We start from the raw sequence: 21128 nt of genomic DNA, 5'->3' as shown, positions 1-21128 counted from the left end.
ATGGTGGAAACACATAAGCCAGGTTGAACGACCAGGGTACTGCTAGAGCATCTATCAGTACTGCCTGAGGATCCCTCGACCTGGACCCGTAACAAGGAAGTTTGGCGTTCTGACGAGACGCCATCAGATCCAATTCTGGTGTGCCCCATTGCTGAATCAATTGTACAAACACCTCCGGATGGAGTTCCCACTCCCCCAGATGAAAAGTCTGACGACTTAGAAAATCCGCTTCCCAGTTCTCCACTCCTGGGATATAGATTGCTGATAGATGGCAAGAGTGAGTCTCTGCCCATCAAATTATTTTGGTAACCTCTATCATCACTAGAGAAATCTTTGTTCCCCCCTGATGATTGATATATGCTACGGTCGTGATATTGTCCGACTGGAATCTTATGAATCTGGCCGACGCCAGCTGAGGCCACGCCTGAAGCGCGTTGAATATCGCTCTCAGTTCTAGAATATTTATCGGGAGAAGAACCTCCTCCTGAGACCACAATCCCTGTGCTTTCAGGGAATTCCAGACTGCACCCCAGCCCAATAGGCTGGCGTCCGTCGTCACTATGACCCACACTGGCCTGCGGAAACACATTCCCTTGGACAGATGACAAATATTTTCTTCAGAAGACCCTCTAATTTTTTTATCCATAGGATCTTTGAAAGCACAACTGTCCTCGATAGGTATAGTTGTATGCTTAGCCAGGGTAGAAATAGCTCCCTCCACCTTAGGGGCCGTCTGCCACGAGTCCCGCACGGCGTCAGATATGGGCAACATTTTCTTAAAAGTAGGAGGGGGAGCGAACGGAATACCTGGTCTATCCCACTCCTTAGTAACAATTTCCGAAATCCTCGTAGGGACCGGAAAAACATCAGTGTAGGCAGGAACCTCTAGGAATCTATCCATTTTACACAATTTCTCTGGAACTACAATAGGGTCACAATCATCCAGAGTCGCTAAAACCTCCCTGAGCAATAAGCGGAGGTGTTCTAGTTTAAATTTAAAAGCCGTCATATCTGAATCTGTCTGAGGGAACATATTTCCTGAATCAGAAATCTCTCCCTCAGCCAGCAAATCCCTCACTTCAGAACATTGTGAGGGTACATCGGATATGGCCAATAAAGAGTCAGATGGCTCAGCGTTTGTTCTCACCCCAGACCAACTGCGCTTCCCCTGCAACCCAGGCAGCTTAGATAAAACCTCTGTGAGGGCAGTATTCATAACTGCGGCCATATCTTGCAGGGTGAAAGAATTAGACGCACTAGAAGAACTTGGCGTCGCTTGTGCGGGCGTTAATGGTTGTGACACTTGGGGAGAATTAGATGGCAAAACCTGATTCTCTTCTGACTGAGAATCATCCTGTGACATACTTTTAATAGCTAAAATATGTTCTTTACAATTTATTGACCTTTCAGTGCATGAGGGACACATTCTAAGTGGAGGTTCCACAATGGCTTCTAAACATATTGAACATTGACTTTCCTCAATGTCAGACATGTTGAACAGGCTAGTAATGACTACAAACAAGCATGAAAACACTTTATTTAGTGAAAAAAATAATCTTAAAAAACGGTACTGCGCCTTTAAGAGAAAAAAAAGCATACACGTTCTGCAAAAAAGCCTAAACATGCACCAACTTTTTAAAAATTTTGTATGTAGACACAATATAGATAGTTAAGATTGCTTGAAGAAATTAAAAACTAATATTTTATCACCTCTTTCCCTTTACCCTTCCTAGTACTTAGAGTAGGCAAAGAGAATGACTGGGGGGTGGAGCTAAGGGAGGAGCTATATAGACAGCTCTGCTGTGGTGCTCTTTGCCACTTCCTGTTAGGAAGGATAATATCCCACAAGGATGAATCCATGGACTGGTCTTACCTTTATAGAAGAAAACAAAATAGAACCCCCCCCCGAGAAATAGAGCCTTTGTTTTTTGATTTACCATTAAAAAACACACACACACACACATATATATATATATATATATATATATATATATATATATATATTTTGTTGGTGTGTGGGGGGAGGTAAACAGCTTTCAGTTGATGACAGTTTCAATTTACTATAAATCTTTTTTTAAAAAAGTTAAAAAAAATTATAAAAAAATTAATCAGCACATTCTACAGTCTAACTGTTGAAAAAAAACTAAAAATTTGTTCATGGGCATCCTCCGATTCAGTTAAGACTAAACATACAGCACATATGAATAGACCAGTCCAGTGCCAAATGTGGGTAAAATTTCTCACGGACAAGCACAATTTTAAACTTGCCAGCCCTACTGGCAACCTTTTTTAATGTAACCATAATTAGCCATGGACAGTTGTAAAATCACTCTATTTTGAAGCAAATATTTTCCCAAAGTTTTATTTCTAAAGTGAGACTTTGTTGCTAGGTTACTAACAATGCTCATTTGTAGACAAACTTTCAGCTGTGTAGCGTATGCAAGGACGAAAATGGAATATGCAAGGTTTATTTTGCATTTTTAAATTTAAAATGTAATACACACACACACACACAGGTGGGTGATTAACATTTCTTGTGGGCTGGAAAGCTGAAGCAGTTACTCGGCCGGTAGGCGAATATTTTTTGGAATTATATACCCTGAACTTATATTTGTTACCATTTTAAGGTCCTTACCTGCAGCTATGTCCAAAATGATTCAATGGGGTAACTCATATGGTATAGCAAAACTGCCCAAATTCTCAAAAATTCCCCAAAACTATAAATATTTAAAGTAGACAACCCAAGGTATTGATACCCAAAATGTGTAAAATCAGTAGCGCCTAAAAACCAACAAAAATCTAAAGTGATGCTGTTATAATAAATATAAAGATAAAGAACATGTATGTGCAAAAGAATATGTGCAGATAAACATATGCAAGTGAAAAAACACAACAATAAACTTCCCACACACTGAGTGGTGTGAGGTGAACTCACAAACAATAATGTCAATCAATCAAAAACTCAGGTGTGTGAACCCAAAAGTCCAAAGTTCGAATAATGATGGTATGGCGGCAAAGACTTCTTCCAAAAGTTGAAGGCAAATCAAACGTGGGAAATCTGTATAGAATACAAAAAAGAAGAAGGCGCCAACATTAATATAGATTCACACTATGTTGGCGCCTTCTTCTTTTTTGTATTCTATACAGATAACCCAAGGTATTGATCTAGGCCTATTTTGGTACAATTTCATGCCACCATTGAGCCGCCAAATGTGATATATATATATATATTTAACTTTTTTCACAAATTTCAGGTTTCTCATTTGCACACAACTACTGCAGTCATAAGACAAATTGTTGTAAAAGCTTCTCTAGGAACCCCTTTATCCAGAAATAGCAGAAATGCATAATGTGCCATTGCTCTTTTGTCAATTATAAGGCAGCTAATTGCACCTGCGCACCACACTTCTGATATTCCCAGCAGCGAAAAGGTTAATCAGCTAGATGTTAACGGTAATATTCACTGTAGTGTAGGGATCACCCTTCCATGACACCTCTAACCATCCTGAACCCTAACAAAAAGCTCTTTTCCCTCCCACGCTTCCACTGGTCACCACCTTCTTAAGCACTGGCAGCCAGTCTGCAGTTTACAGTATTATTTTAGTTACATTTTCTGTAGTATTAGGGATCACTCCTCACCCTCCCTGATGCCTGCCAAACAGCTCTCTCCCCACCCACCGGTCACTTCCATATTTGTTATTGGCAGCCATCAATTTTTTATTTTTCTTTATTATTTTTTATTTATTTATATTGTGTAGGGACCGCTCCACTACTAACCACAGCTTGTCTGTAGTGTAGGCAGACATCACTACCTCTCAATGGCTCCATTACAACATTGTTACAGACAGTGTCACTGTTTAAGGATAGGTGATCTAAGCTTCATAATGGTACAGGAGCACAATTAGTGCTCCCTTACCATATAGATGCAGATGCTTTCTGCCTCCTGGTTTCAGCTCCAGCAACTGGCACCTCTGTGATAGACATGGGTACAGCATCCACACAGTTCACTAGGCAGTGTGATGTAGTACCTTATTTTTAAAAGGCACAAGGGGTTAAAGGGACAGTAAACACCTTGAGATTGTTATATAAACTGTTTAGCTATATGTAATGAAACAACTTTGTAATATAGTATACTAAAGGTGGGCACACAATGCAAAGCAGCAGCTTATAAGGCTAATAAGATACTAGTATGTATTAAAAGAGACATTGATGCAAGGGATAAAAGCATGATTCTGTCACTATATAAATCCCTGGTAAGACCTCACCTTGAGTATGGAGTGCAGTTCTGGGGACCGATCTCAAAAAAATACATTGCAGACTTAGAAAAAATTCAGAGAAGGGCCACAAAGCTAATAAGGGCAATGGAGGAATTTAAGCCAAGATGAGAAGCTATTAAACTGGGTCTATTTTCTCTAGAAAAAAAGGCGCTCGAGAGGTGACATGATCACTTTATATAAATATATTCAAGGCCCAGATACAGAGATGGCAGAAGCTCTGTTTATTCCAAGAAAATTGTTTGTGACAAGGACGACACAATTTAAGGCTGAAGGAAAGGAGATTTAACCCCTTCCCGCCCAGTCTTATTTGTCTACATCGGAACAAAGCTCTGATGTAAACAAATACGTAAAAAAACTGAAATTACGTGATCGTTCATACGATCGTGATTTCAATGATGGGATCATGTCAGGGGCAGTGCCTATAACTCTAGGCATGCAATCCAGAAGACTATCCTTTTTAGGAAGCACCTTTGGCTTTAGTAAAGTCAAATGGCGTTAAAGGGATAATAATCCCAAATTGTTTCTTTAATGATTCAGATAGAGCATGCAATTTTAAGCAACTTTCCCCATTTACTCCTATTATCAATTTTTCTTCGTTCTCTTGATATCTTTATTTAAAAAGCATGAATGTAAAGCCTAGGAGCCGGAGCTTTTTTGGATCAGATCCTGGGTTACGCTTGCTTATTGCTTAGCCAAATGTAGCCACCAATAATGTCATAAGGTCTTGAAGGGGTTAATCACCTGCAACAGAAACGTTTTTTTCACTGTAAGAGCAATAAAATTGTGGAACTCATTACCAAAGGAGGTAGTGAATGCCAATACCTTAGTTACATTTAAAAATGGTTTGGATACATTTCTGTCTAGAAACAGAATTCAGGGATAGGATTGCTTGTATTAAATGGGTCACCTTTTTTTACTGGGATTAATTTAAGCTCAACTGGAGCGTTATTGTAAGTATATAAGATGTGTATAGGTTGAACACGAACTTCAGTCTTTTTTCAACCTCATTTACTATGTTACTTTGATTATTTATTTTGCTCCCTTTTCATGTAATTTAGCTCTTAAAATTAAGGATTTTCTAATTCTCAGAACCTGAAATCCACCCTGTCTCAAGAGTAACCCTGCTACATATTTGTTTCTAACGACTTTCTACTAAAATTATGACTTTGGTTAGCCATGTTGTCTGCAGACTATAGCCCAGACTGGCTCCTCCATACAAGGCAAATAATGGGTCGAGATTGACTATTAAAACGTGTTGGGTAAAAAGTGTGTTAATTTGAATTAAAAATGTTTAGACTTGGCTGATGTTATTCTATAACTACACAATAGAAATGTTTTGCAATTACACGACACTGCAACACTGTTGATGTACTGTAGGGGTGTGTAGTATAGTATATATTGGTGACGGTGAGAATAAAATTAAATAAATATTTTTAAAGGGACACTGAACCCAAATTTTTTCTTTCGCGATTCAGATATAGCATGCAATTTTAAGCAACTTTCTAAATTACTCCTATTATCACATTTTCTTCATTCTCTTGGTATCTTTATTTGAAAAGCAAGAATGTTAGTTTAGATGCCGGACCATTTTTGGTGAATAACCTAGGTTGTTCTTGCTGTTTGGTGGATAAATTCACCCACCAATAAACAAGTGCTGTCCAGTTCTGAACCAAAAAGTGGCTGGCTCCTTAGCTTAGATGCCTTTTTCAAATAAAGATAGCAAGAGAACAATGAAAAAGTGATAATAGGAGTAAATTAGAAAGTTGCTTAAAATTGCATGCTTTTTCGCGATTCAGATAAAGCATGCAATTTTAAGCAACTTTCTAATTTACTCCTATTATCACTTTTTCATTGTTCTCTTGCTATCTTTATTTGAAAAAGGCATCTAAGCTAAGGAGCCAGCCAATTTTTGGTTCAGAACTGGACAGCACTTGTTTATTGGTGGGTGAATTTATCCACCAAACAGCAAGAACAACCTAGGTTATTCACCAAAAATGGTCCGGCATCTAAACTAACATTCTTGCTTTTCAAATAAAGATACCAAGAGAATGAAGAAAATGTGATAATAGGAGTAATTTAGAAAGTTGCTTAAAATTGCATGCTATATCTGAACCACGAAAGAATAAAATTGGGTTCAGTGTCCCTTTAATTAAATTTTATATCATTAACCCAGATGTCCCCTCCCCACACCTTATTCTACTAGACAGTTAACAAACAGCCCCCTCATATAAAACCTTATGTAGAGATATACATTATAGAGAGGATCCAAGTGTTTTTACACTGCCTCTCCCACCACAAGTCGCACATATAACACAAACACACAGACACATACAGTTACCCACAAGGCCGGCTTAACGACTAGACCAAGGCAACACTTGACAGGAGACGGCAATTCAGTGATGGAGTCTGTCACTGTCAGATACAGACAGCTTCTGTCCTGTGTATTCTCTTGTGGAGAAAACCTTCACAGCATGTCACAGTAGGCAGAGGCACACACATAGCCAGACACAACACACAAACAAACACGCATAGCTAGACATGCATACACACACAAACAAACAGCCAGACGTGCACACGCACAAACATAGCCAGACACAACACACAAACAAACACGCATAGCTAGACATGCATACACACATACACACCCAGACATGCATACACACATACACACCCAGACATGCATACACACATACACACCCAGACATGCATACACACATACACACCCAGACGTGCATACACACATACACACCCAGACGTGCATACACACATACACACCCAGACGTGCATACACACATACACACCCAGACGTGCATACACACATACACACCCAGACGTGCATACACACATACACACCCAGACGTGCATACACACATACACACCCAGACGTGCATACACACATACACACCCAGACGTGCATACACACATACACACCCAGACGTGCATACACACATACACACCCAGACGTGCATACACACATACACACCCAGACGTGCATACACACATACACACCGCCAGACGTGCATACACACATACACACCCAGACGTGCATACACACATACACACCGCCAGACGTGCATACACACACACTCATAGCCAGACGTGCATACACACACACTCATAGCCAGACGTGCATACACACACACTCATAGCCAGACGTGCATACACACACACTCATAGCCAGACGTGCATACACACACACTCATAGCCAGACGTGCATACACACACACTCATAGCCAGACGTGCATACACACACACTCATAGCCAGACGTGCATACACACACACTCATAGCCAGACGTGCATACACACACACTCATAGCCAGACGTGCATACACACACACTCATAGCCAGACGTGCATACACACACACTCATAGCCAGACGTGCATACACACACACTCATAGCCAGACGTGCATACACACACACTCATAGCCAGACGTGCATACACACACACTCATAGCCAGACGTGCATACACACACACTCATAGCCAGACGTGCATACACACACACTCATAGCCAGACGTGCATACACACACACTCATAGCCAGACGTGCATACACACACACTCATAGCCAGACGTGCATACACACACACTCATAGCCAGACGTGCATACACACACACTCATAGCCAGACGTGCATACACACACACTCATAGCCAGACGTGCATACACACACACTCATAGCCAGACGTGCATACACACACACTCATAGCCAGACGTGCATACACACACACTCATAGCCAGACGTGCATACACACACACTCATAGCCAGACGTGCATACACACACACTCATAGCCAGACGTGCATACACACACACTCATAGCCAGACGTGCATACACACACACTCATAGCCAGACGTGCATACACACACACTCATAGACAGACGTGCATACACACACACTCATAGCCAGACGTGCATACACACACACTCATAGCCAGACGTGCATACACACACACTCATAGCCAGACGTGCATACACACACACTCATAGCCAGACGTGCATACACACACACTCATAGCCAGACGTGCATACACACACACTCATAGCCAGACGTGCATACACACACACTCATAGCCAGACGTGCATACACACACACTCATAGCCAGACGTGCATACACACACACTCATAGCCAGACGTGCATACACACACACTCATAGCCAGACGTGCATACACACACACTCATAGCCAGACGTGCATACACACACACTCATAGCCAGACGTGCATACACACACACTCATAGCCAGACGTGCATACACACACACTCATAGCCAGACGTGCATACACACACACTCATAGCCAGACGTGCATACACACACACTCATAGCCAGACGTGCATACACACACACACTCATAGCCAGACGTGCATACACACACACACTCATAGCCAGACGTGCATACACACACACACTCATAGCCAGACGTGCATACACACACACACTCATAGCCAGACGTGCATACACACACACACTCATAGCCAGACGTGCATACACACACACACTCATAGCCAGACGTGCATACACACACACACTCATAGCCAGACGTGCATACACACACACACTCATAGCCAGACGTGCATACACACACACACTCATAGCCAGACGTGCATACACACACACACTCATAGCCAGACGTGCATACACACACACACTCATAGCCAGACGTGCATACACACACACACTCATAGCCAGACGTGCATACACACACACACTCATAGCCAGACGTGCATACACACACACACTCATAGCCAGACGTTCATACACACACACACTCATAGCCAGACGTGCATACACACACACACTCATAGCCAGACGTGCATACACACACACACTCATAGCCAGACGTGCATACACACACACACTCATAGCCAGACGTGCATACACACACACATCTCATAGCCAGACGTGCATACACACACACACTCATAGCCAGCGTGCATACACACACACACTCATAGCCAGACGTGCATACACACACACACTCATAGCCAGACGTGCATACACACACACACTCATAGCCAGACGTGCATACACACACACACTCATAGCCAGACGTGCATACACACACACCACTCATAGCCAGACGTGCATACACACACACACTCATAGCCAGACGTGCATACACACACCACACTCATAGCCAGACGTGCATACACACACACACTCATAGCCAGACGTGCATACACACACACACTCATAGCCAGACGTGCATACACACACACACTCATAGCCAGACGTGCATACACACACACACTCATAGCCAGACGTGCATACACACACACACTCATAGCCAGACGTGCATACACACACACACTCATAGCCAGACGTGCATACACACACACACTCATAGCCAGACGTGCATACACACACACACTCATAGCCAGACGTGCATACACACACACACTCATAGCCAGACGTGCATACACACACACACTCATAGCCAGACGTGCATACACACACACACTCATAGCCAGACGTGCATACACACACACACTCATAGCCAGACGTGCATACACACACACACTCATAGCCAGACGTGCATACACACACACACTCATAGCCAGACGTGCATACACACACACACTCATAGCCAGACGTGCATACACACACACACTCATAGCCAGACGTGCATACACACACACACTCATAGCCAGACGTGCATACACACACACACTCATAGCCAGACGTGCATACACACACACACTCATAGCCAGACGTGCATACACACACACACTCATAGCCAGACGTGCATACACACACACACTCATAGCCAGACGAGCATACACACACACACACATAGCCAGACGTGCATACACACACACACTCATAGCCAGACGTGCATACACACACACACTCATAGCCAGACGTGCATACACACACACACTCATAGCCAGACGTGCATACACACACACACACATAGCCAGACGTGCATACACACACACACTCATAGCCAGACGTGCATACACACACACACTCATAGCCAGACGTGCATACACACACACACTCATAGCCAGACGTGCATACACACACACACTCATAGCCAGACGTGCATACACACACACACTCATAGCCAGACGTGCATACACACACACACTCATAGCCAGACGTGCATACACACACACACTCATAGCCAGACGTGCATACACACACACACTCATAGCCAGACGTGCATACACACACACACTCATAGCCAGACGTGCATACACACACACACTCATAGCCAGACGTGCATACACACACACACTCATAGCCAGACGTGCATACACACACACACTCATAGCCAGACGTGCATACACACACACACTCATAGCCAGACGTGCATACACACACACACACTCATAGCCAGACGTGCATACACACACACACACTCATAGCCAGACGTGCATACACACACACACACTCATAGCCAGACGTGCATACACACACACACACTCATAGCCAGACGTGCATACACACACACACTCATAGCCAGACGTGCATACACACACACACTCATAGCCAGACGTGCATACACACACACACTCATAGCCAGACGTGCATACACACACACACTCATAGCCAGACGTGCATACACACACACACTCATAGCCAGACGTGCATACACACACACACTCATAGCCAGACGTGCATACACACACACACTCATAGCCAGACGTGCATACACACACACACTCATAGCCAGACGTGCATACACACACACACTCATAGCCAGACGTGCATACACACACACTCATAGCCAGACGTGCATACACACACACACTCATAGCCAGACGTGCATACACACACCACTCATAGCCAGACGTGCATACACACACACACTCATAGCCAGACGTGCATACACACACACACTCATAGCCAGACGTGCATACACACACACACTCATAGCCAGACGTGCATACACACACACACTCATAGCCAGACGTGCATACACACACACACTCATAGCCAGACGTGCATACACACACACACTCATAGCCAGACGTGCATACACACACACACTCATAGCCAGACGTGCATACACACACACACTCATAGCCAGACGTGCATACACACACACACTCATAGCCAGACGTGCATACACACACACACTCATAGCCAGACGTGCATACACACACACACTCATAGCCAGACGTGCATACACACACACACTCATAGCCAGACGTGCATACACACACACACTCATAGCCAGACGTGCATACACACACACACTCATAGCCAGACGTGCATACACACACACACTCATAGCCAGACGTGCATACACACACACACTCATAGCCAGACGTGCATACACACACCACACTCATAGCCAGACGTGCACACACACACACACTCATAGCCAGACGTGCATACACACACACACTCATAGCCAGACGTGCATACACACACACACTCATAGCCAGACGTGCATACACACACACACTCATAGCCAGACGTGCATACACACACACACTCATAGCCAGACGTGCATACACACACACACTCATAGCCAGACGTGCATACACACACACACTCATAGCCAGACGTGCATACACACACACACTCATAGCCAGACGTGCATACACACACACACTCATAGCCAGACGTGCATACACACACACACTCATAGCCAGACGTGCATACACACACACACTCATAGCCAGACGTGCATACACACACACACTCATAGCCAGACGTGCATACACACACACACTCATAGCCAGACGTGCATACACACACACACTCATAGCCAGACGTGCATACACACACACACTCATAGCCAGACGTGCATACACACACACACTCATAGCCAGACGTGCATACACACACACACTCATAGCCAGACGTGCATACACACACACACTCATAGCCAGACGTGCATACACACACACACTCATAGCCAGACGTGCATACACACACACACTCATAGCCAGACGTGCATACACACACACACTCATAGCCAGACGTGCATACACACACACACACATAGCCAGACGTGCATACACACACACACTCATAGCCAGACGTGCATACACACACACACTCATAGCCAGACGTGCATACACACACACACTCATAGCCAGACGTGCATACACACACACACTCATAGCCAGACGTGCATACACACACACTCATAGCCAGACGTGCATACACACACACTCATAGCCAGACGTGCATACACACACACTCATAGCCAGACGTGCATACACACACACTCATAGCCAGACGTGCATACACACACACTCATAGCCAGACGTGCATACACACACACTCATAGCCAGACGTGCATACACACACACTCATAGCCAGACGTGCATACACACACACACATAGCCAGACGTGCATACACACACACTCATAGCCAGACGTGCATACACACACACTCATAGCCAGACGTGCATACACACACACTCATAGCCAGACGTGCATACACACACACTCATAGCCAGACGTGCATACACACACACTCATAGCCAGACGTGCATACACACACACTCATAGCCAGACGTGCATACACACACACTCATAGCCAGACGTGCATACACACACACTCATAGCCAGACGTGCATACACACACACTCATAGCCAGACGTGCATACACACACACTCATAGCCAGACGTGCATACACACACACTCATAGCCAGACGTGCATACACACACACTCATAGCCAGACGTGCATACACACACACTCATAGCCAGACGTGCATACACACACACTCATAGCCAGACGTGCATACACACACACTCATAGCCAGACGTGCATACACACACACTCATAGCCAGACGTGCATACACACACACTCATAGCCAGACGTGCATACACACACACTCATAGCCAGACGTGCATACACACACACTCATAGCCAGACGTGCATACACACACACTCATAGCCAGACGTGCATACACACACACTCATAGCCAGACGTGCATACACACACACTCATAGCCAGACGTGCATACACACACACTCATAGCCAGACGTGCATACACACACACTCATAGCCAGACGTGCATACACACACACTCATAGCCAGACGTGCATACACACACACTCATAGCCAGACGTGCATACACACACACTCATAGCCAGACGTGCATACACACACACTCATAGCCAGACGTGCATACACACACACTCATAGCCAGACGTGCATACACACACACTCATAGCCAGACGTGCATACACACACACTCATAGCCAGACGTGCATACACACACACTCATAGCCAGACGTGCATACACACACACTCATAGCCAGACGTGCATACACACACACTCATAGCCAGACGTGCATACACACACACTCATAGCCAGACGTGCATACACACACACTCATAGCCAGACGTGCATACACACACACACACAGCCAGACGTGCATACACACACACACACAGCCAGACGTGCATACACACACATACACACCCAGACGTGCATACACACATACACACCCAGACATGCATGCACACACACAGCCAGACACAACACACAAACAAACATGCATAGCTAGACATGCATACACACACACACACAGCCAGACGTGCATACACACACACACATAGCCAGACGTGCATACACACACACACACATAGCCAGACGTGCATACACACACACACAGCCAGACGTGCATACACACACACACACACAGCCAGACGTGCATACACACACACACACAGCCAGACGTGCATACACACACACACACAGACGTGCATACACACACACACCCAGACGTGCATACACACACACACCCAGACGTGCATACACACACACACACAGCCAGACGTGCATACACACACACATAGCCAGACGTGCATACACACACACATAGCCAGACGTGCATACACACACACATAGCCAGACGTGCACACACACACACATAGCCAGACGTGCACACACACACACATAGCCAGACGTGCACACACACACATAGCCAGACGTGCACACACACACACACACATAGCCAGACGTGCACACACACACACACACACACACATAGCCAGACGTGCACACACACACACACACACACATAGCCAGACGTGCACACACACACACACACACATAGCCAGACGTGCACACACACACATAGCCAGACGTGCACACACACACACACACACACATAGCCAGACGTGCACACACACACATAGCCAGACGTGCACACACACACACACATATATATATATATATATATATATATATAGCCATACATGCACACGCGCACACACACACAGCCAGACATGCACACACATACAGGGAGTGCAGAATTATTAGGCAAATGAGTATTTTGACCACATCATCCTCTTTATGCATGTTGTCTTACTCCAAGCTGTATAGGCTCGAAAGCCTACTACCAATTAAGCATATTAGGTGATGTGCATCTCTGTAATGAGAAGGGGTGTGGTCTAATGACATCAACACCCTATATCAGGTGTGCATAATTATTAGGCAACTTCCTTTCCTTTGGCAAAATGGGTCAAAAGAAGGACTTGACAGGCTCAGAAAAGTCAAAAATAGTGAGATATCTTGCAGAGGGATGCAGCACTCTTAAAATTGCAAAGCTTCTGAAGCGTGATCATCGAACAATCAAGCGGTTCATTCAAAATAGTCAACAGGGTCGCAAGAAGCGTGTGGAAAACCCAAGGCGCAAAATAACTGCCCATGAACTGAGAAAAGTCAAGCGTCCAGCTGCCAAGATGCCACTTGCCACCAGTTTGGCCATATTTCAGAGCTGCAACATCACTGGAGTGCCCAAAAGCACAAGGTGTGCAATACTCAGAGACATGGCCAAGGTAAGAAAGGCTGAAAGACGACCACCACTGAACAAGACACACAAGCTGAAACGTCAAGACTGGGCCAAGAAATATCTCAAGACTGATTTTTCTAAGGTTTTATGGACTGATGAAATGAGAGTGAGTCTTGATGGGCCAGATGGATGGGCCCGTGGCTGGATTGGTAAAGGGCAGAGAGCTCCAGTCCGACTCAGAAGCCAGCAAGGTGGAGGTGGAGTACTGGTTTGGGCTGGTATCATCAAAGATGAGCTTGTGGGGCCTTTTCGGGTTGAGGATGGGGTCAAGCTCAACTCCCAGTCCTACTGCCAGTTTCTGGAAGACACCTTCTTCAAGCAGTGGTACAGGAAGAAGTCTGCATCCTTCAAGAAAAACATGATTTTCCTGCAGGACAATGCTCCATCACATGCGTCCAAGTACTCCACAGCGTGGCTGGCAAGAAAGGGTATAAAAGAAGAAAATCTAATGACATGGCCTCCTTGTTCACCTGATCTGAACCCCATTGAGAACCTGTGGTCCATCATCAAATGTGAGATTTACAAGGAGGGAAAACAGTACACCTCTCTGAACAGTGTCTGGGAGGCTGTGGTTGCTGCTGCACGCAATGTTGATGGTGAACAGATCAAAACACTGACAGAATCCATGGATGGCAGGCTTTTGAGTGTCCTTGCAAAGAAAGGTGGCTATATTGGTCACTGATTTGTTTATGTTTTGTTTTTGAATGTCAGAAATGTATATTTGTGAATGTTGAGATGTTATATTGGTTTCACTGGTAAAAATAAATAATTGAAATGGGTATATATTTGTTTTTTGTTAAGTTGCCTAATAATTATGCACAGTAATAGTCACCTGCACACACAGATATCCCCCTAAAATAGCTAAAACTAAAAACAAACTAAAAACTACTTCCAAAACTATTCAGCTTTGATATTAATGAGTTTTTTGGGTTCATTGAGAACATGGTTGTTGTTCAATAATAAAATTAATCCTCAAAAATACAACTTGCCTAATAATTCTGCACTCCCTGTATAGCCAAGCATGCACACACATATAGCCAGACGTGCATACACACACACCCAGACGTGCATACACGCAGCCAGACACGCACACGCAGCCAGACACGCACACGCAGCCAGACACGCACACGCAGCCAGACACGCACACGCAGCCAGACACGCACACGCGCGCGCACACACATAGCCAGACACGCACGCGCGCGCGCACACACATAGCCAGACATGCCGGCGCGCGCGCACACACACATAGCCAGACATGCGCGCGCGCGCGCACACACACATAGCCAGGCACGCGCGCACACACACATAGCCAGGCACGCGCGCGCACACACACATAGCCAGGCGCGCGCGCACACATAGCCAGGCACGCGCGCGCGCGCGCACACACATAGCCAGGCACGCGCGCGCGCGCACACACATAGCCAGGCGCGCACACACATAGCCAGACACGCACGCGCGCACACACATAGCCAGACACGCACGAGCGCACACACATAGCCAGACATGCACGCGCGCGCACACACACATAGCCAGACATGCACGCGCGCGCACACACACATAGCCAGACATGCACGCGCGCGCACACACACATAGCCAGACATGCACGCGCGCGCACACACACATAGCCAGACATGCACGCGCGCGCACACACACAGCCAGACATTCACACACACACACAGCCAGACATTCACACACACACACACACACACACAGACAGACATGCACACACACACAGACAGACATGCACACACACACAGACATGCACACACACACACACACAGACACAGACATGCACACACACACACACAGACATACACACACACACACACACACAGACATGCACACACACACAGACATGCACACACACACACACAGACATGCACACACACACACACAGACATGCACACACACACACACAGACATGCACACACACACACACAGACATGCACACACACACACACAGACATGCACACACACACACACAGACATGCACACACACACACACACAGACATGCACACACACACACACAGACATGCACACACACACACACATGCACAGACATGCACACACACACAGACATGCACACACACACACAGACATGCACACACACACACAGACATGCACACACACACAGACATGCACACACACACAGACATGCACACACACACAGACATGCACACACACACAGACATGCACACACACACAGACAGACATGCACACACACACAGACAGACATGCACACACACACAGACATGCACACACACACAGACATGCACACACACACAGACAGACATGCACACACACACAGACAGACATGCACACACACACAGACAGACATGCACACACACACAGACAGACATGCACACACACACAGACAGACAGACATGCACACACACACACAGACAGACATGCACACACACACAGACATGCACACACACACAGACATGCACACACACACAGACATGCACACACACACAGACATGCACACACACACAGACAGACATGCACACACACACAGACAGACATGCACACACACACAGACATGCACACACACACAGACATGCACACACACACAGACAGACATGCACACACACACAGACAGACATGCACACACACACAGACAGACATGCACACACACACAGACAGACATGCACACACACACAGACAGACAGACATGCACACACACACACAGACAGACATGCACACACACACACAGACAGACATGCACACACACACACAGACAGACATGCACACACACACACACAGACAGACATGCACACACACACACACAGACAGACATGCACACACACACACACAGACAGACATGCACACACACAGACAGACATGCACACACACACAGACACACAGACATGCACACACACACACAGACAGACATGCACACACACACACAGACAGACATGCACACACACACACAGACAGACATGCACACACACACACACAGCGCCAGACATGCACACACACAGCGCCAGACATGCACACACACACACACAGCGCCAGACATGCACACACACACACACAGCGCCAGACATGCACACACACACACACAGCGCCAGACATGCACGCACACACACAGCGCCAGACATGCACGCACACACACAGCGCCAGACATGCACACACACACACACACAGCGCCAGACATGCACACACACACACACACAGCCAGACATGCACACACACACACACAGCCAGACATGTACACACACACACACAGCCAGACATGTACACACACACACAGCCAGACATGTACACACACACACAGCCAGACATGTACACACACACACAGCCAGACATGTACACACACACACAGCCAGACATGTACACACACACACAGCCAGATATGTACACACACACACAGCCAGACATGTACACACACACACAGCCAGACATGTACACACACACACAGCCAGACATGTACACACACAGCCAGACAGGGGCGTATTATGGCCTAGGCCAACAAGGCCAGTGCCTAGGGCAGCAGATTTGGGAGGGGCAGCACATCTGCCCTATCCTCTCCCTAAAAGCCAGCACACAGTACAGTGAGCAATAAAGTGCAGGCTTTAACAGAGAAGATAAGGCACGTGCAATTAAGGTCCTCTTTACAGGCAGTGCTCCTTTAAACCGTTGCTTCATTTAGAGCCGCCAGCATTTTTGTAGTAGAAGAGTTCTTGGTGAGAAACTTGCCCGGGAAAATGTGGCTGGAGAAGAAGACTTTGGGTCTCGAGCAGAGTGCTTATTGCAGGTCTTGGTAACTAACAGACTGGATGCGTCTGTGCACTGCTTAGATCAGCTTGTGATGTCTAACCATAAACTCTCAGCGCTAATGTATGTTAGCTACTAATAGCTCGCTTTCTCTGAACTCATGAACCCACAGAGTAAATAGTAAACGGACACTTAAAAAGTTTCATTACTTGAATGATGGTAATTACTGTATGTTATTGCACGTAAAGAGCAGTGATTGTTTCAAAGTATATTCTTCTTTCCCTTTCTCAACTCACTCCCTTATTTCTTTCCCTCCCTCACTCCATCCCTTCTTTCCCTCCCTCCTTTCTCTCAACTTCCTCCCTTCTTTCACTCATTTATTTCCCTTCCCCTTTTCTCCTCTCTCTCCCCACTTTTCTCTTCCCCTTCCCCCCTAACCCCTTCTTTTTCCCAAAAATCATAGGGGGATAAAAAGCAGAACTTTGAGTGCCTAGGGCAGCACAAAACCTAAATACGCCACTGCAGCCAGGCATACACACACACACACACACACACATACAATCACACAGCCAGGCATGGACACACACACATACAATCACACAGCCAGGCATGGACACACACACATACAATCACACAGCCAGGCATGGACACACACACATACAATCACACAGCCAGGCATGGACACACACACATACAGCCAAACACACACACACAATCACACAGCCAGACACACACACACACACACACACACACACAGCCAAACACACACACACAATCACACAGCCAGACATACACAAACACAGACATACAATTGTATTCTGCTTGAGTGTACAATCTCCACTTTTGGCTGTAATAAGCCACACTTGGAGAAATCAGTTTCCCAGGAGCAGCAATGTGCATTTATTAACAGTATTGATTTGCTGCAAAAGCAGTCATTTTATCCACTCAAACAAAAATAATATAATTATCTAAGCCTCAACACCTAATTTGACAAGTTATTAAAGACACTGGGATGGACAGTAACATTGAGCTGTGTTAGAGTTCTGTTTTCTGCCTGCTCAGGAAGGGGTTAATAAAGGAGAGTGACAGTTTTGTTGATTTGACAGGGGGACTGCATGGCATGACCTGTAAGACCCCTGTACCATTATGAAGATTAATTACAGATGTGGCTTATCCAGAAGATGAGACATCAGGGCTCTTCAAACAAGGTGACAGCAAACTGAATTTATGCTCAGTGGGAACAGTCAGTGCCCCACAGTGTTGTCCACATCAAAAGATATGTGGCCCTACTGCTCTAAGCCTCTCACCATCCTTTCAATGTGATTCCCTAACACAATCTGCACACACAGGTCTTCTCTAAATGCAGACACTAAAAACACTAAGGTCCTGTCCTGTCCTGTCCTGCCCTGCTTACCTCTATCTTCTATTTTCATAGCCAGCTCTGGTGGGAGTCTTTTCCTCCTCAGCACTGGAACGCTGGAACTTGCTTTGCACTGAACCCTCCCCCTCCACTCCGGCATGAGCCCCTCCCTCTCCCACTGAATTGCAGGCCCTTGCTGCAAGGCATTCTGGAACTTGAAGTTCAAGCCCTGCATACTAGGCAGTGGGCAGGGCTGGCTCAAGACATGTGCTGCTTAAAGGGCCAGTCAACACTAAAATTGTTATTGTTTAAAAAACACAGATAAAGCCTTTACTACCCATTCCCCAGCTTTGCACAACCAACATTTTAATATTAATATACTTTATAACATGCAAACCTCTAAATGTCTGCCTGTTTTTAAGCCACTACAAACATGTTTTTTATTTGTTTTTCACAACAGGAGACTGCTAGTTCATGTGGGCTATATAAATAACGCCCATGGAGTTATTTAAGAGTCAGCACAACACAGCACTAATTGGCTAAAATGCAAGTCAAAAGATAATAAGTCATGTGATCAGGGGGCTGTCAGAAGACGCTTAGATACAATGAAATCACAGAGGTAAAAAGTATATTAATATAACTGTGTTAGTTATGCAAAACTGGGGAATGGGTAATAAAGGGATCATCTATCTTTTAAAACAATAAAAATTCTGGTGTAGACTGTCCCTTTAAGTCCGAGAACGAAATGAGGTCCTGCCAACTCCTACCTATTTAACTCCAACCATAACATTGACACATTAACAGACATCCCAACTCTCCCTGAAGTTCAGGGAGTCTCCCTGATTCGAATAGCGGCTCCCTGATGCCAGCAAATGGAGTGCAATCTCCCTGAAACTCCAAGTTCCATGATCCAATGTGGCCCAAATCCGGAAAAGTGTTTCTTTAAGAATGCCTTTAGTTGGTGGGACGTTATAGAACCCTCAAAACATGCATCAG

General features: G+C 45.6%; 1 protein-coding gene across 1 annotated transcript in view; it reads right to left on the bottom strand.

Moving 5' to 3' along the window:
- Positions 1-20367, bottom strand: part of TBRG1 (transforming growth factor beta regulator 1) — a 62893-nt gene extending 42526 nt beyond the window's left edge. Inside the window, exon 1 of the mRNA XM_053690964.1 lies at positions 20187-20367. Within this exon, the coding sequence (XP_053546939.1) occupies positions 20187-20367 (181 nt within the window). The remainder of the gene's footprint in view (positions 1-20186) is intronic.
- Between the last annotated feature and the right edge of the window lie 761 nt (positions 20368-21128).

This window comes from Bombina bombina, chromosome 8 (genome assembly GCF_027579735.1).
Source record: "Bombina bombina isolate aBomBom1 chromosome 8, aBomBom1.pri, whole genome shotgun sequence".
Classification (NCBI taxonomy): domain Eukaryota; kingdom Metazoa; phylum Chordata; class Amphibia; order Anura; family Bombinatoridae; genus Bombina; species Bombina bombina.
This window is presented reverse-complemented; position numbering and strand designations above follow the sequence as displayed.